This window comes from Anastrepha ludens, chromosome 2 (genome assembly GCF_028408465.1).
Source record: "Anastrepha ludens isolate Willacy chromosome 2, idAnaLude1.1, whole genome shotgun sequence".
Lineage (NCBI taxonomy): Eukaryota > Metazoa > Arthropoda > Insecta > Diptera > Tephritidae > Anastrepha > Anastrepha ludens.
The window spans coordinates 37,794,072-37,816,750 of NC_071498.1; the positions used below are offsets into that span (position 1 = coordinate 37,794,072).

Sequence of the window (22,679 nt, forward strand, 5' to 3'; positions counted from 1 at the left end):
TTTTTTTTGTGGAGAAAATACGCAACATAGTTAAGGAAAAAAAATTATTAAAAACCAACGAGAATTTTCAACTCGAACTTGCACTTTATTATACTAGAGATAATAAGCTATAAAACTGCCTGAAAAGGGTGATATTTGCTGAATGTTTAAAAATGTTGCACAAAGTTTGAAACTTGGATTTCTTCTGTGAGGAGCTAGACTTTTATTTAAAAAAAAAAAACAAAAAAAAAAAAATTTGCCAAAATTGGTCAAAATATTGCCGCCTTCACTTGTTGAGCACAAGAGCACATACATTAATTTATATTTTAAACTTCAAAACATTAATTTTTTCTCTTAATTTATTAAATTTAAATCATTTAGTATCGATCATATTTTTATTCGAGTCAATGCAAATACGCCAGCGCACTATAATAAAAAAATTAATAATAAATATAAAATTCGAGTGGCATTAATAAATGAAAATTGTCTATGAGCTAGACCGTATGTATGTATATAACAACAATAGCACTTAGAACCACTGCAATTAAGACATGTTATGAACTTCACTCGTATCCCAGAGTAGATCTCCTACAATATTAAATAGCAGTGCAGTCTGAATTGTTCATTTTATGAGTAAACACTTCAAACTGTTTCCATACCAGGTAACCAATAACAGCTGACACAATTCTAAATACAAATAGTGAACTATAATTTTTCATTTTGTGAGGTGAGATATCTTTAGCATTCATATTACTTCTTGCGATTTCGCGTCATTATCATTAGTGCAGATTTTATTTATTAAAAAAAAAAAAAGGCATTGCTCATGAAAGGTTGAATTCGATAGTTTCGTTTACTGCAAACATAATTTTGCTGCTGTTTTTCTTTTTAAATATGCAAAGAGAGCCCATCGTCTATTCACAAAAGAACCTCTCATCGTACATAATATATGTAGATATGTATGGCGCGTGAAAATGTGCACTGTAATCGTTTAGTTTGTACAACTAATTTTTTTCTCATTCTACTTATTAGTCAACTTTAAAGATGGCATCAGAAAGATAAAAACTAAAAAAAATAATTATATAAAATTGAGCTTATAAGTTACAAAGAACAGCAAAATACACAAACGACGTTCTTATAAAAATAAATAAAAATAGCAGTAAGTGTATTAAATAGTTGTAAGAAATTTAGTTCATGGTATGATTGGCATTTATGTGTGTATACGCATGCATGTGTATGGCTGTGTAATGTATGCATGTATTAAATATGTAGACATAGGCAGTTTAGCTGCATTAATTTTTAGTTAATATAAAACAATTCTCTTATGGAATATTATAATGAAGTAAAACAGAAAAACGGTTAATTCTGTGCTAAAATTAACTATAAATTTAAAGTTGCAGTTCTTGGTACTGCATCATTGCATAATAACCGCTCGTACATATTGTATATGTGTACATACAAACATATAAATGTGATGTATATTCCGTATACATACATACTTACACACACACATACAAACACACATACACACATTGCAAATTTAAATATGCGTATATTATAAATAAATAGGATTTATGTAATAAGAGTTCGTGTGTGCGAATGTTGTACTTTTGGTGAAACTGTGAAAAACAAAAGAAAGCAAATTTGAAGAATGGACAAATAACAACTATCTATACGAGTATATATACATATATATACATACATTACTTATAAATATATAGATTCAACAAATAATTAAAAATTATTAACGTCAAATAAAATTGTAAAGAATATGAAAAATTAAAAAATATGGATTTTTTATTGCATTTGTAAATTTATTTCAAAGCTCTCGTTTCTCACTTAATTTGGTGCGCTTTTACTTAAGGTATTATGAAGCGGCACGTACTCCTGCATATCGATATACAATTATATGCACATAAATCACGAAGCACAATTATATTTTAATTTGGTTTTAGTTTTTGATATTCTTATCGAAATACCGTTATCTTCCACTATGCGCTCATGGATCTTCAATATGCTCATGACGCTCGCCACGCTCCTCCTTTTCATCGTTCGACCAATTCTTTGGTCGCACTAGCATGCGTGTTTTTTGTAGTGAGTCGTCGCCATGCCATTGTTCCCAAATGATACCTACGTAATTGTGACCGCTTGGTGTTTCGCGATAAATACCATTCAAGTTTGCTTCCGAGCAGCTATAGCATACATATTTACACATGTTTGGTACATAAATGAAGAGAAATGTTTGCTTTATAAACAATTACTTAATAGAAAATCTCACTCCCACACACTCACTTATCAAACCACCAACCACTTCCATAGCCAGTTGCACATGCGCAGCACGCATCCACGCTCTTATCATTGCGACGATCAAAGGTACTAAAGTCCATTTCGTTGTGGTAATGCATAGCATCGGGTACTGTACCGCTATGGCCTCCAATTAATAAGTTGTAATTGTAACGTTCACTGTCTAGGCGGAAGAATGAGTATTCGGCCCATACTTGTTCTATTAGTTTACATAAAAAATAAAAACACAATTTACATACTTATTTACCACCTACGCGCACTGAATTTCCCTATAACCTTACCATCTTCGAAATCGGTCAGCTCAATGCGCAATTCATAATCATCCCCATCGACCAGCCGATGTATGAATTCATTGCCGAACCAAAATTCTTTATTAAGCTCACCAAACCCATTTCTATAATCCACCCAAGAACGGTTGAAGTTCTCATGTTCGTCATATGGGCCACGATTCTGTATGAGGGTCCAAGGCGCACCGTCAGTTGCGAAGGCACAGTAACGTTCATTGAAGTCACGACCCGCCTCATTTAATTCCGGTGAGGAGAATTTGTAAACTCCGTCAACAGGCGGGCCATTCAACTCGTGGCAGGCGCTCTTCTCGGGTTGTAGGAATTCTGAAACATAATAAATATTGTAAATAAACAAATTGAACTTGGGACAAAATTAAAAAAACAAAATTTAATAATAACAACAGTGGATTACACCAAACCTGCGCACCGGATGCCAATATCCAATTTCTATGAAGGATTGCGCACTAATTTTTTTGTGGACAAGTTTTCGAGATATTTGCAATTTACTGCGCTTTCTTACGAACCAGTTGGACAACATTAATACGCATTGTAACAAATAGAAAACTTTACGATAGCCCTAATAATTTTTGAGGATCTGATTTAACATTTCAAATTTAATTTTTTTGGCATATTTTGTATAATAAAGGGCCTTTCAACAGTTACGCCTAGATGTTTGTAGTGAATAATGCCTAGAGGGTACTTTTTTCATTTAGGTCAAGTAGGCAGATTAACAATTTTACAAGATAGAAAAATAATTTAACTTATTATGAAAATTACTTAAACTTATTATGAAAATGTTCGATCTTTGACCCTGCGTTGGACTCCTTTTTTAAACCTACGGTTGGGCAATGGGATTTGGCCTTTTTGTCGTCCTCTTCGATGATCCTTTTTAAAAGGTTATATCCATAAATCGATTGAAAATTAAGTTTTAAGAAGCTACCTGGAAGCTCAAGTCGTTAGCTATATAAAAATATGTTAAATTGACGTTCAAAGTCGAAAAAGTCTGGCCAGACCCGGGTATCTATCGCAGAATTCGTGATTTTTTAGTGGAAGAAATCGTCCCAATGAATCGACAATTCAATGTTTGGTGAACAAATTTCAAGAAACTGGTACTGTCGAGGATAGATAAAGGACTGTCAGACCAAAAACTGGACTATCTGTTCAGAATATTCCTGCTGTAGCGCAAAGTGTTGCCGAACAACCTACAACATCGAAATCTCGACGTTCTAAACAAGTAGGCATTCATGAATTTGCTGTTTGGCGGTTTTTACCTGTAGAGGGGTTCATGGCGGACATTTAAATGATGTAATTTTTCATATAGGAGTATAATTGTTAAAAGCTGTATATCGAATAAAAATAGTGAAACCTGAAAGAATATAAATGTTTCCCATTGGATTGCAGAAGTAACACGAAAAAGGGTCACTCTGTCAGAAACCTCGTTTGGCAAGAACTGACTCATAAAGGTCCTTATTAATAATTCTTAAAGTGAAGAAGTACGGATGCAAACGAGGTACTGAACATTTCTCGTTCTGGCACTTCCTTAAAATTATCAGTCAAGGAGACTGGTTTGTGGTTTAGTCGTGTTATTTGTTACGTATATTATTTAGTTGGCACAGTCATATCAAACCCTTGCCGGTTTCAATTAATGCCGCGCAATTCAAAGGGATTTTCTACATCAGTAAAATGTGATTTTATGCTATTTTACTTACAGAAGATGAGCGTAACGAAGACGGAAGCGGCAAGTTTGAAAGGGTCAAATCAAATCAATCCTCTGAAGCTATCGGAGTATAAGCTCTGAAGCATAAGTATAAACTGAACAATTTTATGCGTTTCTTAACGGAAGAAGGCCTTTTGAAAATACTTTTCATACCACAAATGTCCCAACAGTTTTGCAGTTGCCAACGAGAGGCGATAACTATAAAGTAAAACGTCTTCTATACTTTAATTTAAAAACTTTTCTAAACATTTTTTTGTTTTCTGTCCATGGAAGCTTTTGTATAGAAGTGCCAGTAAACTGATTTTTTTTAAATAAATTGAATTATTATTTTTTTTTTTTTATAAAATGTTCTGATTTACTTTTTAATAAAATTTAAAACGAATTTCCCAGTTTTACTCACCAACCACGTCGAAACGATCATCTATTTTCTCCGCCTGCTCTTCCGCGTCTTCACCTCTAGGTTGGTCAATATTGTCATCAATGCGAGTGGTCGATACATTGTGATCACCCTCTGCTTCAGTATCCACATCCTTATGGTCTAAACTTTCATCTTCAGCTGAATTCCTATCAACTGCTTCAACATCTTCAGCTTCAACCGAATCTTCCTCTTCATCATCTTTATCGTTCGATTTGGACATCGGTTGTTTAGCTAATTTTTCATTCACCTCATGCACCAACATTTCGATACGTTTTAGTAATAAATCTGAGCTTTCAGTAAAAGTGGACAGTTCACCGGACATAGTCTGACATTGGTGCCAGCCGAGTGCGCTTTCATCACGCCATTGTAATAAACGATCATCAAATTTGTTTAGTAAATTTATTGCATTTTCCAATTGTTGTGAATTTTTCTTAACCAACGTGTTTAATTGCTTAGACTCTTTTGGCATTGGTGTCCGCGTGAGGAGTGTTGAAAGCTGTTGGTCGAAAGATTTTAGAGAGCGTTCGACATTTTGATTTGAATTACAACCGCCGATTGGCGCCATTAATTTCGCCATTTTATTGTTGCGATTGCTATCAGCGTTAGTGTTAGCTTTTATGCTTGCTTGGCGTCGTTCTCCACGACAATTGTCGCGTTCAATGTTCTGTACATGCCGCAATATGTTGCTCAAGCGTGTCGACAGTTCGCCTCGCAGCTGCTTGTCAATACCAATCGCATGTTTTACGTCCCCCAACAACGCAATGTGTTCGTACAACAGTTCATTGGTGTCTTGCTGTTGTTGTTGTTGAGCAGCATCGCTGCCATTGTCATTGCCATTGGTGTTCATGTGGGTAGTGAAAAGTGCTGACGGCCGTATGGCGGCAGCCGCCGCTGTGACAGCTTGGTGCGTATTGCAAGCATCACTCAAATACACAACTTTACTTAGTATATGGTTTAGTGTGAATTCCAGACTGATTAGTTTATTTCCATACGCCTGCTGTTCGTCCTGCGTGCGCTTAACCAAGTCTAATTTATGCTCCAGCGATTTTATTTGATCATTCCAAGCATCAATGTGGTGTCGAAAGATGGCCCAATTGTGTGCCTTTTCCTCTAAATTCTGAACGGCGCCATCGATTTGCTTCAAAGCATGATTGAGATGATCCAGCTTTAATGTATTGATGCAATCATTTAATGTGGTTGATGAATTTGGCGACACTTCTGCCGTAGTTGAATTTGTTATAATTGCTGAGTTTGCTGGTGATGTGTGAATAACGAATGCCAGCAAGGCGGCGCTCAATAAAATCTGTTAACAAAGGAAATGTTTTTTTAAATCAGTAAAAATATGACTATTTTGCATAAAACCCAATCTTACGATCATTATTCCGAAAGTAAAACCCGCGAATCCGCACAGTTAGAGTGTTCAAATTAAACTAAAGGAATGAACTGCGTACTGTGCGGTATGATCTTCAAATTTAATTTGTCTACATCTGCTTCTTGGATACATCAACTTGGACACAGAAGTGTTAAAATATCCCCCAAGAAAATTAAAATGTGCATGCATACATACATCTGTATGCTGTATTTATAATTATATATAGGAACATGCTCGTATGTACATCTAAACTTGATACATTTATATATTTGTGTGTGGTACATATATTTATGGGCTCGAGCTCATTTAATTATGTGCGAAACCGAAATACCTTCCAGATGTTGACAATGTTTTCATACACTATAATTGCCGATTTGCTTATAATGAGTACATATGTACTTATATATGTACATACATACGTGCACATACATACAAGTAATGGGAATTCTTGTGGATAATCTATTTAATTGCATACATAAATGTGCATATATACCAATACCACGGTCTCTTCGGCTATTACTATAGCGGAAACGAAGGAAATTATTAACTTTTAACAGTATAGCAAATAGTTACCACTGCTAAACGCGCAAAAAAATAGAGATTTTCATTTGACTGAAAGTGAAAATCATAAAATCGTTTCAATACTACAGTCTTCTTCTTCCCTTTTTTCCAATGGCTAGTAGAGAATGTTAAGTATTTGAAAATTATACGTTTTTAGTCGTAAAAGGTCCATTTCCTTTTTGTAGTTTCCCTTTTCCGTTTTAGAAATCATAACTGAATGTGAGTACTGCTTAACCGACAAGGTATTTGAAAAGTCCATACGCAGGGGTGATTTACTACACATCCAAAAAACTGATTAGTGGCGAATTGAAATTTGAAATTTTGGGCAAAGAAATATTTTGTAATGGCATAAAATATTTTTTTTTTATTTAAAAAAATAAGTATGTATATATAAGATATGATTACATTCATTAGCAAAGTTTTTACTTTCACATGACCGCCGTACGTGACTACCTACGTAGTACCTGGGTTTGAAACCATAAATATATATATATATGTATACATAATTGATGCGTATACCCTTACAGTTTCAAGCCGACTCCGAACGGCAGATATTTTTTATGAGGAGCTTTTTCATGGCAGCACTCGGAGGTTTGCCATTGTCTGCCGAGGGGCGACCGCTATTAGATAAAAACTTTTTCTTAATTTTAGTGTTTCACCGAGATTCGAACCTACGTTCTCTCTCAGAATTCCGAATGGTACTCACGCACAAACCATTCCGCTACGGTGCCGCCATAAACCTGAAACGTAAATATGAACCCTCGGCAGGTGGTGTCAAACTTCTGAGTGTATTTCTGCCATCAAAAGGCTCCTCATAAAAACAATTGCCGTTCGGAGGCGACATAAACTGTAGTTCTCGCCATTTGTGTAGAAACATCAAGACCCATAAAAAAGCGGTAAACGCCAACTATTATTTTTTATACCGTTCACGTTTATAAGCCGCTTTCTTGATACTTCACATGGTTTTGTATATATGGATTTTGAAGAGAAAGGTTTTTTGAGCCATTAGTCAGTTTTTCTTGAAGTCAAATATGCATTAACTTTTTGTACAGGAGTGCTGCCTAATGAACTAAATAGAGTTTTCCCCGTTTATCCGCGTAGCACTTGAAAATTTAGTACTATTTAACCTTCATGTTGCACAGTACTGATTGATTCATTGTTAAAGTTTGTAACTTTTTAGCGCTGCTTTATCGGCAAATATCATAATAGAACGAGAAATAAACGCAGCACATAAAGTTCAGCCAGTCTATATACATGCTAAAGCGAGATCAATAATACCAAACAATATCAGGGTTGCTAGGTTGGCAAAATCATTGTTGTAAAATATCACGAAAAGTGCTTGTGTTAAATTTGTCTTTAATATTTTATAGAGATATACGGAAAACTTGACAAACTTCGATTAATGTTAATACTAGCAATTCAAAGGTTTTTTGAAATTTGTGTAATAGACTAAATACAGTGTATCCATGCAACCCTGCGACCAACAACAACAAAGTACGTCGCTGGCGGTTTCAGTTGTCCGTCGACAAAAGTCGGCAATCGAAAAAAGTGCAGTAGTGAGAAGAATTAACAACAGAGTTCCAAAATCGGTGAAGGCAAATCATTAAAATTCCATGCACTGCTGGAGAAAAATAATGCTAAAAAATTCTCATAAAATTGCAGCGAAAAGGGTACAAAGTTTCAAGAAGGAATGAAAGAAGATCTAATGTAATAATAGACATTACAAGACGAGCGTAAAGTAAAAGAAGTAAAGGAGTTGAAGTGCCACTCCTTTGTGTGAAAGGCGAATGTGCCAACATTGGAGACAAAGTGACCGGAGAAATAGTGAACAAAATATACGATAATTGTAATTAAATGCAAAGGACGTAATGGCGAGACAGTAAATGTAAAGAAATTTAGAACGAAGTGAAATAGTTGCACGAAATGCAAAGAAAAGTGAAGTGTATGCAGCCGAAAAATGAGTAGATAAAGAAACATGTAGAGTGTGCGTGTGAAATTCATGTGAATGAAGAAACAAGTCTGAGTGGCATAATTGAAACGTAATTGGTGATTAATTAAAGCGCGAGTGGAATGCGCATAGATGATAAAGCTGGGAAACAGCACAAATTAAAGAAAATAGTAGATAAAACAAAATATACTTCGTAGTTGGGGTCAGAAGTATCCCGAAAAAAAATTTGTGAGTACATGCAGTGCAGTGTGGTACGAGGTCGAACCATTATATTCAAGTTGTAAGACTGACGGATCCGATCGGCCAATGTGTTACCGGTGCAGAGCGGTGAAAATCATTGTATGAGTCACGCAGTTTAGTAAGCAACACGCTAGCAGAGACAGCGTTACACAAACAACAAAGCAGGGGTAGCAACAGACAGTACAATATAGGTGTATTGATAACTTCAATGCCAATCACCATAATCTGCTACAATAAAACATTCACTGAGTTATTTTGAACTTGGCGTTCAAAACAATCTTCAAGTTCATTAATTTCAAATCGTCCATATATATACCGTCAACATGACCAGTTTTACAAGTCTGAAGGGTTGGTTTCGTAAGAAAGAACCCATTTCCGAAATCGGTAATCCAACTAATTTCCAGCGACACTACCATGTATCTCGCAATGAAGAGACGGGATATCTGGAAGGTTTGCCTGCTTCTTGGACAAGGCTTATGAATGCACAGATAACCCGCGACGAACAGGATAAGAACCCAGATGCTGCTTATCATGCCGTTAAATATTATAATTATTCAATTAAGAAAAAGGACAATGAGGTATTTAAGCCGTTCATAACCGAAGAGGCTATACATGAGGAGTCCAAAGAAATAGACAATTATGTGAATTATAAAAACAAACACAAATCACATGATCCCGATAAATCCGATGATGATGAACTATACGGTGGTGGCAGTTCGACGGGGGAGAGTGGTGCCTCGTCCAGTGGCAACAGCAATAGCAGTAGCTTCAATGATAACCAGCAAGCAATTCGTATGACTGGCCTCAATCAGGTGATAAAGGAACTCGAGTCCAATTTACTAGCACAACGCGAAACGTTAAAACCAATATCATCATTCACCGGCGATGAGCGCCCACCATTGCCTGCAAAAAAATTGCAAACTCTTCCGCCTAAGCCAGTGTTGAAGCCAAAGCCACGAGCTGTCACGCAGCAGCTTTCACGGGGAGTGTCTGATCTCACCACAATCAATTTAACTGAAGAACCTTTGAACAAGATCAACACTGATACTATCATCCTCAAACCTGCCATCTCCGTAGCAGATGGCGATGGCGAACCTGCTGATGAATCTATTCTGCGCCGTTCGAAGGATAAACGTGCACAGAAAACGGACGCTGAAATATACGAGGAACTTCGCGCCATTTGCAATATGGATGATCCACGCGAGCGTTATCATACTACACAGGAAGTTGGCAAGGGTGCCTCGGGTATTGTATTCATCGCAGCGGATTTGCAGACAGAAACTCAGGTTGCGGTTAAGACAATCGATCTGAAAAATCAGTCATCAAAAGATCTTATACTAACTGAGATACGTGTTTTGAAAGACTTTAATCATAAAAATTTAGTGAACTTCTTGGATGCATATCTGCTCGAACCAGAAGACCAACTATGGGTAATAATGGAATATATGGATGGTGGACCATTAACAGACGTTGTCACGGAGACTGTTATGAAAGAACGTCAAATCGCATGCGTTTGTCGTGAAGTACTATATGCAATAAGTTTTCTACATTCCAAAGGTATCATTCATCGTGACATTAAGTCGGATAATGTGCTATTGGGCATGGATGGTTCAGTGAAGGTGACCGATTTTGGTTTCTGCGCAAATATAGAGGGCGACGAGAAGCGTCAAACAATGGTGGGTACGCCATACTGGATGGCTCCAGAGGTTGTAACTCGTAAGAAATACGGGAAAAAAGTAGATATCTGGTCAATTGGTATTATGGCAATAGAAATGATTGAAGGCCAACCACCATATCTCTATGAGACACCGCTTCGCGCGCTCTATTTAATTGCCGCTAATGGTAGACCCGATATCAAAAGCTGGGACAAACTAAGCCCTAATCTGCAAGACTTCCTAGATTGCTGCTTGCAAGTTGAGGTCGATAAACGAGCGACAGCTGATGAGTTGCTGCGACATTCATTTCTAGAGGATTGCAGTGAAGTGAAAGCGTTAGTGCCGAACATAAAGGCAGCCAAAAAAGTGCTACGGCGTATGGTGTAATAGAACATGAATGGGGGGAAAGACATGTCATTAAAAGTGTAACAAAGAGTTGGATGAAATACATAAGAGACCAGATCATGTTGAATGGATTGAAGTGCAATTGTAATATTGGATTAGCGCAATTGCACGAATGAGTTGAGCGAGAACGTTGTGTATTTTAGTTGCTTATTTATATACTACATAGACCTAAGTACGTATAAGAATAATCGAACGGATTTGAAAAGTATCGAGAACGAAAATGCTGTTTACTTCCTAATAGCTGCCACATAGTCTTGCGCTAAGTCAGTGAGTACGACAGAAGGGTAATGGAGCTGTGAATAGGAAAATGTGGGGATGCATGAACGGCGGCCTGCTGTTGACGGATAAATGCTGTTGAATGCGAAGCTCTTATAAGAGCAACAATTTCTTTTTTATAAAATGGTGCATTAATAATGAAAGTGCGTGAACATCGCTGGCCGAACGGTATTACAATAGGGTGTCGAAAGGTGAGTAAAGAATTTCAATGTAATTTATACATATGCATATTTATTATATTATCTAAAGAGATCAACATTTGTGTAGAGGTTTTCGCCGTAGTATTGTTTTAACCACAAAAAATTGTGTCAAAAAACTTTGGTCTGATATAAAATCAATGCTTCGGCGAATAAGTATGTAAAACTGTTCAGGCAAAGTAAAGCCGACTCCTTAAAATAGGGGCCGTAATGACATCTTGCGTAATGCTTCATTATTTATATTTGTTCTTGTTTGAAATATCGTATTTATTTATAGTTATTTTTTTAATTATTTTAAACTCCAATTTTGGTTTATTCACAAATAAAATGTATATTTATATCTTTTCGTTTTTTAAAGAATTAACACAAAAGAGCCAACTCAGTTTGGTGTTTTTCAATAGTTAAATGTTATTATTGGAAAAGGTTACTGCGCTTACATAACAATTGAACAAATGTGTAATGAATTCCAATGCTGGTTTATTTGAAAGCGAACAACTCGGTATTTACCACTCATCTCAGGTAGATGGATGCAAAATAGTAGACAAAAGAAAGTTTTGCAATAAACTTGTTATTGTATTTATATACTGTGGCCACATAGCTATTGATTGAAAAATTTGCATACATTTCATTCATTTTACCGCCACAATTGATTTTTGTTATTATTCGAATATGTTTTTCATTAAGGCTAAGGAGTTCAGCCAAAAAATGTGAGAATTTGCTCTTGAAACGGCCCGAATTTATATATGGATGCACGCCCCGAGATTAGTAAAAGAGGTTTTCCAAGTGTTTCATGTTGTTGCAATAAGAACAGAATCAAATAGAAATAAAGTTCATTTCGTCAATCCAGTTCTAAACTGAATGTTATGATATAACTATACTATAAAACTAGAACTATAAACAAATATTTACACTATAACAATCCTAATTAATACGTAACCAGTTGTTCCTTTTAGGGTTTTCACTCAAATAACAATTTGTATGTTGGTGATCGGGCAGCAACAGTAAATGCCTGCACATTCAAATTCATGAGTTTACTATGACTTGTTGACTATGCTATATACATATGTATGTATGTATCTCTTATGAATGTATCATTATACATGTGCATATATATACATATAGACATATTTACGAGTTTATACATCGTCGATTGAACCACCTTATCACTTGAAATATTTCTAGGCTATCGTAAACTAACAAAGCATTTACTATAAAAAACCTTTTCTTCTTTATTTGTATTGTCGTCGTTAGCTCATTTTTTATAAAAATGCGATGCGATAAACGAAAGTGCTTCCCCTTACGGATTTGGTAACACAGCTCATTGGCATGCGTTGTTGGTGTCGTTTTTTGACGTTCACGATCGGAAAGTAGTGTTGGTGTTGAGCTGGTGTTATGGGTATTAACGAGTACTACGATTGTTGTGGCTACTCGTATTCACACTGGTTTGGCCATGAAACGGCATTAGTTGTAAAAATAGTAACTACGTATTTTTCGATACTTTTTGCATTCGGCCAGCTATCTTTAATAAACATTATTTTATACAACATGTAACTATAATATTAACTTCTGGGCACATGACACATCCACTTGTACACATAAAAATTTATAGTAGATATTTAAGGACTTAACGTGAATGCTTTTTCCCTACTCAAAATCAAAAGACGTTACTGTTCAAATGTACCAATCTGCGCTTATGTACACGTATAATAATTAATTTGTGTCAATTTAATATTTAGGCACTTTATATTCTAAAAGTATGTATTTGCTTCTCGCCACTGCCGCCCAACTCACGACGATCTTTCCGTAGAACCAAATATAACGACAAAAAAATAATATACGCAACTGGTAAATCAACATAAGCGGACTAAATGGGTAGGTAGGTAGGTAGGTAGGGTGGTTGTCGCAAGACACACTTAGACCTTCGGCAGGTCCATTGTGATACCACTGGAGCTTATCCTTACTCTACGTGTTCCCTTTCAAACCATCCGGTTGCTTTAATAAACGAGCAGAGCTTCGTTAGTTTTAGATGGGCTATATCCGCTACATCGGTTAGAAATGCTGTATCGAGGGTGCGCAGCCTTCTCCTAGCTAGGCTTTCACACTCACATAAAAGGTGTCTGACTGTTTCCTCTTCTTCTGTATTTAGACAGCTTCTACAGAAATCGAAGTATGGGAGTCCTAACCTTCTAGCGTGGCTGCCTATTAAACAATGACCTGTTAATACACCTATCATTTTTCTTATAGATTCCCTGTTGAATCTTAGCAAGATCTTCGATCGACCGCTGTTCCAGTTCGGCCATGTCTGTCTGCTTAGTTCGCATGTTGTGAGGTTTTGCCAGATAGTATTTACCTTTTTGATGGTTTCCCTGTCTATAAGTAATTTACAAGTGGCTATAGGCATGGGTAACAGCGCCTTATCTGGTTCGAGATCGAGCGTTGTACCGGCTCTTGCAAGTTCATCCGCCTTACAATTTCCTGGAATGTCCCTGTGGCCTGGTACCCAGATAAGGTGCACCTTGTAGCACTTAGATACGTCATCTAGTAGTTTAAAACATTCTAGAACTGTTTTTGACGAGTGTGTCTTTGATTCCAGCGCTTTTATTGCTGCTTGACTGTCCGAGTAAATGAAGACTTCATTTGTGGATAATACTCTCGTTTTTATTTCTTTAAGCCCCTCTTTTATGGCAGTGACTTCCTCCTGAAACACACTGCAATGATCAGGTAAGCGGAATGATTGGCATACTCCGAGTTTGTCGGAGTAGACCCCTCCCCCTACTTTGTTATCCAGTTTTGAGCCATCTGTGTAGATGTTTACTTCATTTATCTTAACAATGAGCCCGTTATCCCATTCCTCTTTGGAAGGAAATACTGTGACGAAGGATTTATACAAATTGATGTCCTTGGTCCTACAGAAATCCGTTGTGTGGGGAATGCAGGGGAATTGTGCTAAAATTGAGGAGTGTCCTCTTTGGTTCGTTCTGAGTAGGCCGATTTCTCTTAGCCTGAGAGTTGCTTTGGCAGCTGTTTGCTTACCGTACTGCTCTATTGGTAAAATGTTAAGCATGATATTTAGTGCATCTGTGGGTGTGGTTCTGAGGGCCCCGCAGATGCAAAGACTGGCCATTCTTTGTACGTGTGCCATGGTTCTTTTAATGTACAATTTATCTAAAGCTGGCCACCATACTAATATGCCGTATGTTAGGATAGGTCTGACAATTGCCGTGTAAAGCCAGTATACGATAGATGGGGAGAGACCCCAACTTAGTCCTATCAGCTGTTTACAAGAGTATAGTGCTATTGTCGCCCTTTTTACTCTATCTTCGACATTTGCCTTCCATGTTAGCTTTCGGTCTAGTATTAGACCTAAGTAGCGGGCCTCATCACTAAATGACAGTGCCGTTCCTCCTAGAGTCGGAGGAGTTATATTCGGTATTTTGTGTTTCCTGGTAAATAGGATTAGTTCAGTTTTATTGGGGTTGACGCTTAGCCCATTTGCTTTTGACCAGTTTTCAACCATATTTAGTAAATCCTGCATGACTTCTATGAGTGTATTGGGGAATTTCCCCCTTACTACCATTGCAACATCGTCCGCATATGCTACTACGTGTTGTCCTCTCTCCTCTAGGCTCTTTAGCAATGAGTTAAGTGCCAGCACCCATAGGAGAGGGGACAGCACGCCGCCTTGAGGTGTTCCTCTGCTAACTTTTTTCTTGATCTCTGAGGCCCCTAGGGTTGCGATCACAAATCTGCTTAAGAGCATGTTTTTGATGAACTCAACCAGAGCGCCAGAGATCCCGAAATCCGTCAGTGCCTTTATTTTGGTATCCGGTAGGATGTTGTTGAATGCGCCCTCGATATCTAGGAAGGCTACCAGTGTGAATTCTTTGTTATACATTGACTTCTCGATTTCTGTAACAAGTGAGTTAAGTGCTGTTTCAGTTGATTTCCCTTTACAGTACGCATGTTGTGAGATGCTGAGCTTATTAGGGCTGATGTTAGCCCTAATATGTTCTTCTAAAATTCTTTCAAATGTCTTTAGCAGAAAGGAGGATAGGCTTATTGGTCTGAAATCCTTAGGTGTTGTGTGTGAACTTTTTCCCGCTTTAGGGATAAAGACCACTTTTACCTCTTTCCATGTTGATGGGACACTTTTCAGTTTCAGAGCGGCCTTAAATATGGCCGTCAACCACTCCATGATGTAGTTGAGTGAATGTTGTATTTGGGCCGGGAATAATCCATCTGGGCCCGGTGATTTAAATGGTTTGAACGTGTTCACTGCCCAAGTTATCCTAGTTTCAGTGATTATTTCTTCAATGTCAGATTTTGATCTTTCTGTACCATTGTCGATTACTACGTTAGATAATTCGTTGCAGGGAAAGTGTGTGTCCACTAGCAACTTCAAAGTTTCGTCACTCGAAGTAGTCCAACTCCTGTCCGGTTTTTGGAGGTATCCGGTGGGATTGTGTTTTTTTGAGAGGATTTTGCACAGTCTGGAAGCCTCTGTGGTTCCTTCGATTTCTCCACAGAACGTTCTCCAACCAGACCTTTTCGCTTTCCTAACTTCTTTTTTGTAAATTTTTAGTTTACTGTAGTAGCAGTCCCAGTCTTTACTCTCTCGTGTCGCTTTCGCTCTATTAAACTGTTTTCTGCTGTCGTTTCTTAATGTAGACAGGTCTTCTGACCACCAGGGCGGCTTTTTCTTCCCCTTATACCTAATTAAAGGGCAAGCCTTGTTTAGCGCAGTTCTACAGACCTCAGTAAGGGTTTGTACGTGTTCGTTCAATGATTCTCTGTCTTCAATGGTAATATTTTGGGAATTTGGAAGTCTTTCCTTAAGTTCCCGTTTATATATATGCCAGTTGGTCTTTTTCAAGTTCCTGTTGGCGGGTGGAGCCCGTGGGTTGTTTCCCCCAAATTTTATTTCTATGTAGCGATGATCGGAGTAAGAGTGTTCATTCAGAACCCTCCACTGCGTCATCTTTCCGTAAAGGGTTTGACTTGCTAGCGTAATATCAAGAACTTCTTGTCTATTGCGCGTAATAAATGTAGGTTCGTTGCCTTTGTTACACACTAAAAGCTTACTACATATAATATAATTAAAGAGAGACTCACCTCGTTCGTTTGTATCCGAGCTCCCCCATATGGTATGGTGGGCATTGGCATCACCTCCTAGTACTAGTTTGCGGTTGTGAGCTTTGCAGTCTTCCACAAGGCTTCTTATTAGCGGCGACGGCAGTGGACCTGTGTCGTCTCCGGCAAAATAGAACGAGGTTAGCCAGGTGTTGCTTCCGCTCACTTCCCAGCTAACCGTCGTAGTATCTGCGTTACTGAAATTTTGAATCATAAATATATTAAGATGTACTTTTGCCATTATGCATGCTCTTTTAGTACCTTCACAATTAGTCTTATATACTTTATAATCTGATGTCCTCAGACCGCAGATTTCGCCATTCCGTACCCAGGGTTCCTGGATGAGGACTACATCCGGCTGATCTTCTGCCAGACGATCCAGGAGGGCAAGGCAGGCTTCTTTACAGTGGTGTAGGTTTATCTGAAGAAGATGCATTAGCTGTTAACGTTACATCTGGGTCTTCTTTGCTTTCGCATAAAAGTTCCCTTTCGGAATACTTACGCTGTTGTGTGGGATACTTACCCTCCCGTTCGAAGTACAACCTCCCTAAGCTCATTTCTGAGCCTGAAGAGGCGTATTCTTCTTCGGTGGGCTGATCGTCTTCGCTCATTGGCTCGGTTTCGCTCATGGGTTCCAGTTCCCTCATGGGCTTTTCGCTTTCCTTCGTGGCGAGGAACTCAATCGCATCCGTGTCGGTTTTGTAAATGTGGAGCTTCACCTTTACAAAACCGTATCTAAGTTGCCCATCGCATTTCGCTAACGGTTCAATTGAGTTCTCTGTGAGGAGCAGGAGAGCCTGCATGGTGGCGCGCTTCTGCTCTTTCGATTCATCCGCGCTGTTTTGGTTGGTAATAGTTTTGACGTACCTCCACTCCTGCGTTGGGATGTCCGGATTGCAGACCCGGATGAGCTTCATAATCTCCACCGGGTCTTCGACGGTTGAAGGTAACCAAACCCTTGCTCGCGGCCTGGACGGAATATCCTTCCTGTCCACGACCACTAGCTTGGCATTTGGGTACACTTCTCCGACTTTGGAGATGGCCTCTTTGTACAGCTGAACCGATCTCTCATCGTCGCACGCTATTATTTTTATCTGGCCTTGGTGCCAGCCTAAGTCTTCGCACGCAGGCGGGGGGCCGGGGTTCTCCAGAATGACCTTCAGTGCCACTTTCGTTAGCTCGGCCTCGATCCATTTCCATTGGGCCTTAGGGATCATACCTTCAGGATGGTTCTCGTCCAGGACCCCTATGATAAAGCGGTCTTTTGCAACCTCCGCAAATGATCTTCTGGGCGTCACGCCCATTGGTTTGTGCCTTTTTGCGCTTGGCTTATTATCCTCCAAGGACCGCTGTCGTTTCGGAGCCGGTTGTACTGGTTTGAAGTCGGGGTTGAAATTAGGAATGATCGCTTTCGCTCTTTCAATCGCCTCTTTCAACTCCTGAGACAATTCACCTTCTTTTGGGTGAGTTTCGTGCACCCTCCTTAGGAGCCTGGCTGCATTTCTGCGATCCTGGTAGCTCGCTTTCGCTGGGTCTACCACCCTCACAAGCGGCCATCCTTCGGTACCGGAGCTAGCAGTAGCCGTGCTTCCGGTCGGGACCGTTTTTGGGGGCTGAATCACAGTTGACTGCCGGGCTAGTGCACCCCTACTTGTGCTTGGACCTGTGTCCAGCTCTGGTTGTGTGGCAACTGGCCTCTCTTTCGCTGAGGCTGTCGCTATGTGTTTCGATCGACTTATTTGGCCGATGGATGGAGTTCTCTTTGAGCTCGGTGCGACCGTTGCTCTTATTGCGGAACTGTTTGTTCCTGTCGGTCTTTTCGAAGGAGGACCGATCTCCTTTTTTTTATTAATTTTTGAAAAATCCGATTGCATTTTTGGACCCACGAGTGTCGGAGAAAGGATGTCCGCCCGTGCATAGCTCCGAGCTACACGGGTAAGGCTAGTTATTACGGAGGGCGCCAGGTATCCGTAAGCTCCGTTCGAGACTTGGTTATTTGTTAGAAGGGCCCCAAGCCTGACAGATTCTCGGCACGGGTCGCATCACACCTTAATCCAGCCCTTCACCCCCGACCACGTTAAAAGCACTTTGGGTAGTGCTGTACTATTGAGGAGTATCGAGCCCAACCCATAGTACCCTTAACTTAGCTAAGTACCTCCTGTAAATAGGAAAATTGTGGTACTTATTACCAGCTGGCACCCTCGGGGAGGGTTCAGTGGAGGATTTTCGCCAGCCCCTAAATGGGTTGAGCACCTGAAGACTTGTAACCTCACCTCCGGAGTGAGTAAGCTCTGGTCCTCCGTTAGGTCCCTGTCGAACCCGACGAAACACAACGACAAGGTGGATATCACCTTCAACGGTTGTACTTCGTCGGACCCGGAGAGATGCGCGAGCTATTTTAGCCGGCTGTTTACACTGCATCCTCCGGGCGACAGAACCAAACGTCGTGTTATCAGAAGGCTGCACAAACTGACGAACGACAGTGCGCCACTTACTTTCTCCGGTGATGAGGTTCAGGGGGCCATCAACAAGTCGAAATCATCGAAAGCCATTGGCCCTGACGGACTAAACGCGCTGATGCTGAAGCATCTGGGACCCCTGGGAGTAGGATACCTCACAAGGGTCTTCAATTTGTCTCTGGCCACTCTCATCATCCCTGACAAGTGGAAAGCAGGGAGAGTGGTCCTACTATTGAAACCTGGGAAACCCGCCAACCAAGGGGAGTCTTATCGGCCGATAACTCTCCTTTCCCCAGTAGTGAAGACACTTGAAGCCCTCCTACTCCCACTCTTCACGACACATCTGGCCCCAGCCCCACATCAGCACGGATTCCGACGAGTGCACAGCACCACCACGGCACTCACCGCCATAAACGCCCAGATAAATCGCGGGCTTAACCAAAACCGCCCCTGCGAGAGGACTGTCCTAGTAGCGTTGGACCTAAAGAAGGCTTTCGATACAGTCAGCCATTCCACGCTACTAGATGATATTTATCAGTCGACACTCCCGCCAGGGCTGAAGAGGTGGTCCGCGAACTACCTGAGCGGTCGGCACTCGTCAGTGATTTTTCGAGATCAAATGTCAAAGCAGAGGAAGATTAAGCAAGGCGTACCGCAGGGTGGTGTCCTTTCACCCTTGCTTTTTAACTTCTACATCTCGAAGCTCCCCCAACCACCAGCGGGAGTTTCCCGGATCTCATACGCTGACGATTGCACGATAATGGCGTCGGGCAATGACATCGATGGCCTGTGTTCCAAAGTGAACAACTACCTCACCGACCTTTCTCGCTTTTTCACTGCGAGGAATCTCCAACTTTCCCCCACCAAGTCCACGGTGACCCTTTTCACCACCTGGACAAAGGAGGTCAAGCTGTCCCTTAAGGTAAAAGTCGACGACACACCAATTCCGACTGTGAATAACCCCAAAATTTTGGGTGTAACCTTTGACAGCTTGCTCTCCTTCTCTGCGCATACAACCGCAATTGCCACTAAAGTCCAAAATCGCAACAAGGTCCTCAAATCGCTGGCCGGCAGCACTTGGGGCAAGGACAAAGAACTGTTGCTTTCGACATTTAAAGCAATTGGCCGGCCGGTTCTAAACTAATTATGCTGCGCCTGTCTGGTCGCCTGGTACTAGTGATTCGCAGTGGATAAAGCTTCAGACATGTCAGAATACCGCCATTCGGACAGCGACCGGGTGCCTCCTGATGTCACCCATACAACACCTGCACAACGAGGCACAAATGCTCCCAGTCGCGGAGCACAACAAATTGCTCAGCAAGCAGTTCCTGCTGGGGTGTTACCGCAGGTTTCACCCCTGCAGACACCTGCTTGAGCCTGAGCCGCCTCCCAGGCACGTCAGGAGACACCTCCTCGACTACGCTGACGAACTCCAGGACAAAACTGACCGAGACCTATTGGACCGGACAGTATTCAGACAGTCAATAAACGACATTCACCGGGAGTCCGTTACCACCTTCATGAACTCCCGTCCCGTGAATGCCGTAATCGGAGTCCAACCACCACCCATTTCAGATGAAGAGCTCCAGCTTCCCCGTGAGACTCGTGTAACATTGGCACAATTACGTTCTGGATATTGTAGCAGGTTAAACTCCTACTTATCCAGAATTGACCCCGACATACCAAACACATGTCCGGCATGTGAAGGTACCCCGCACGACACCAACCACCTCTTCACATGCCCCCTTAATCAGACTCATCTAACCCCCTCTCCCTCTGGACCCAACCTGTCGAAACAGCATGTTTCCTGGGCCTACCCCTAGATGAGCTAGACGAAGACGACAGATGATATACCTACACTGACAGGGCAAACTATGCTGTTAAAACAACAACAACAACAACAAAAAAATAATAAATAAAAGGACTGACTGAAAATCATTGTTTGAAATGTAACCACGAGTTGATTTATCTTAGACTTCATCGATTATACGTATGTATACTTATGTATGTAATATATATGCAGTGAAACCTCAATAGAAAAAAGTTGAACAAGTGCTGGTTGAACAAATGATTCGTTATATATACAGTTTCACTAAATTTATAGAATGTCAAAAACTCAAGACAAAGAAAAATTCAAAATTTCTGAAAAAAAGCCGTTACAAGCTTAGTTTCGTTTTTGTTTTTAGTTTTTATTTTCATATAAAACCAGAAAGAATAACATAAACTGTTTTAATTTTTTATTTATGAACCCCTTAAATTGATTTTTTAAAGCTGTCACATCCTCAAATATACAATATAATGCGGTTTAGTCTACACTTATCCGACTCTACATCAGTACTAAAAGTTCAATTGAAGCACCAGTTTATTTGTAATTCTATAGATTAGTATAATGATCACATTCAAACTTAATCACGTTAATTTGCTCTTTTTTATATATTTTTTAATTCATATTTTTAATTTATTATTTTTTGTGCATAATTTTAAACTTTGTAAGGGTAGCAAATATAACAATTTAAAGAAAGTTTATGACAATCAAAATGTGTGCTATTTATGTGCCCATAACTGTATATGTATGTCTTTGTCTGTAATAAACGCTATGAAACATTTTGTAACTACTATCGTCAAATCGTTATCATTAAACGAATTATCACTGATAGTTCGGAATTTTACTTTTGCTATATTTGTTAGAGTCATTGTTCAAGGTATTTTATACTTCCTCTGGCTGAGTATTCTTTTTGTACAAAAGCAACACGCTTTTCTTCGATTACAAAGTATTTAGATGAAAAATTATACATCTTCTAGAATACTCTCGACAAACTTTCATCGTTCCTACGACAGTCGGTTCTATGTTAACGGAACGACCCAAATTTATATTCGACCGAGGAGGGTTCCTCCAGCAGCATTCCTTAAACATGAATGGGGAATGTTTATGGCACTACAACAAAAACATCATTTACATGTTCAACATCTGCTTGATTTCAATTATTTTTGAAGATTATTTTTATCGTACTGATGCTAATAGCAAATCCCAACTGGGAGCGCTGACCTTTTATAGTGTGTCGTCAGCTACGTAATCGGTTCTGAACAAGAATGATAGAATACAAGATTATGTGGGTTAATAGCATTGCACTGAAGTTTGACTGTAATATATCTGGTTGTGGCCACAAATTGCTGTAGAAGCCCGCCCTTAACACCTGTTAATGATAACAGTGGAAACACAAATACTGTACTATACACAAAACCTACAATTTTTGATGCACGTGCTGTTAAATACAGCAATAAAAAAAATGTTTCGAAAAATCAGCTAAATTATAGAGAAATGAGCAGAGTCAAGATAGATTCATTTCGGTTCAACTTTTTCAAGTAAATCAATCTTTCTTTTTTGGCTCATGTAAACATCCGCTGCGCATTGCGGCCATCATCCATCGGTAGAGGAGGTTAAATGTGTGTGAATTATGAAAGTGTAGCTGCATGGGTAGTAAATGGAGTAAATTAAAAAAAATATCAGCAACAAATGCTTACGAAGTAATAATCATGGCAGCCAGTGCTCTAACGAAAACTTTGACTTTTCGTTTCTCCTTCTTCAATCAATTACGTTTTTAGCGATTTCGTTTTCGCCAGACTTTTACCCTGTATAAGTATGTAAATGCCGTATGTATGTATGTTAAATGAGTGCTTGTATCGTGGCGGCCGGCACTTACGTTCTCACTGCTGTTTTGTTGGCTCTTTTGTTT

General features: G+C 39.6%; 2 protein-coding genes across 2 annotated transcripts in view; one reads left to right on the plus strand and one right to left on the minus strand.

The window, feature by feature from the left end:
* Positions 1–1,738: 1,738 nt before the first annotated feature.
* LOC128858451 (fibroleukin) lies at positions 1,739–6,080 on the minus strand. The gene is made up of 5 exons (XM_054094780.1): positions 6,075–6,080; positions 4,685–6,005; positions 2,562–2,891; positions 2,269–2,479; positions 1,739–2,168 (listed from the first exon to the last, which is right to left on the minus strand). The coding sequence occupies exons 1-5, from the start codon at positions 6,078–6,080 to the stop codon at positions 1,976–1,978; spliced, it is 2,061 nt and encodes a 686-aa protein (XP_053950755.1). The 3' UTR covers positions 1,739–1,975.
* A 2,043-nt stretch (positions 6,081–8,123) lies between these two features.
* The window catches only part of LOC128868793 (serine/threonine-protein kinase PAK 3), a 43,943-nt gene continuing 29,387 nt past the window's right edge, over positions 8,124–22,679 (plus strand). Inside the window, exon 1 of the mRNA XM_054111311.1 lies at positions 8,124–11,350. Coding sequence (XP_053967286.1) covers positions 9,147–10,865 — 1,719 coding nt within the window. The 5' untranslated portion in view covers positions 8,124–9,146 and the 3' untranslated portion in view covers positions 10,866–11,350. The remainder of the gene's footprint in view (positions 11,351–22,679) is intronic.

Coding starts and splice junctions, on each gene's coding strand:
- LOC128858451 (XM_054094780.1), bottom strand. Junction 2,892..4,684: donor TGATCGTTTCGACGTGGTTG/GTGAGTAAAACT, acceptor ATTATGTTTCAG/AATTCCTACAACCCGAGAAG. Junction 2,169..2,268: donor AGTGGTTGGTGGTTTGATAA/GTGAGTGTGTGG, acceptor TGTATGCTATAG/CTGCTCGGAAGCAAACTTGA.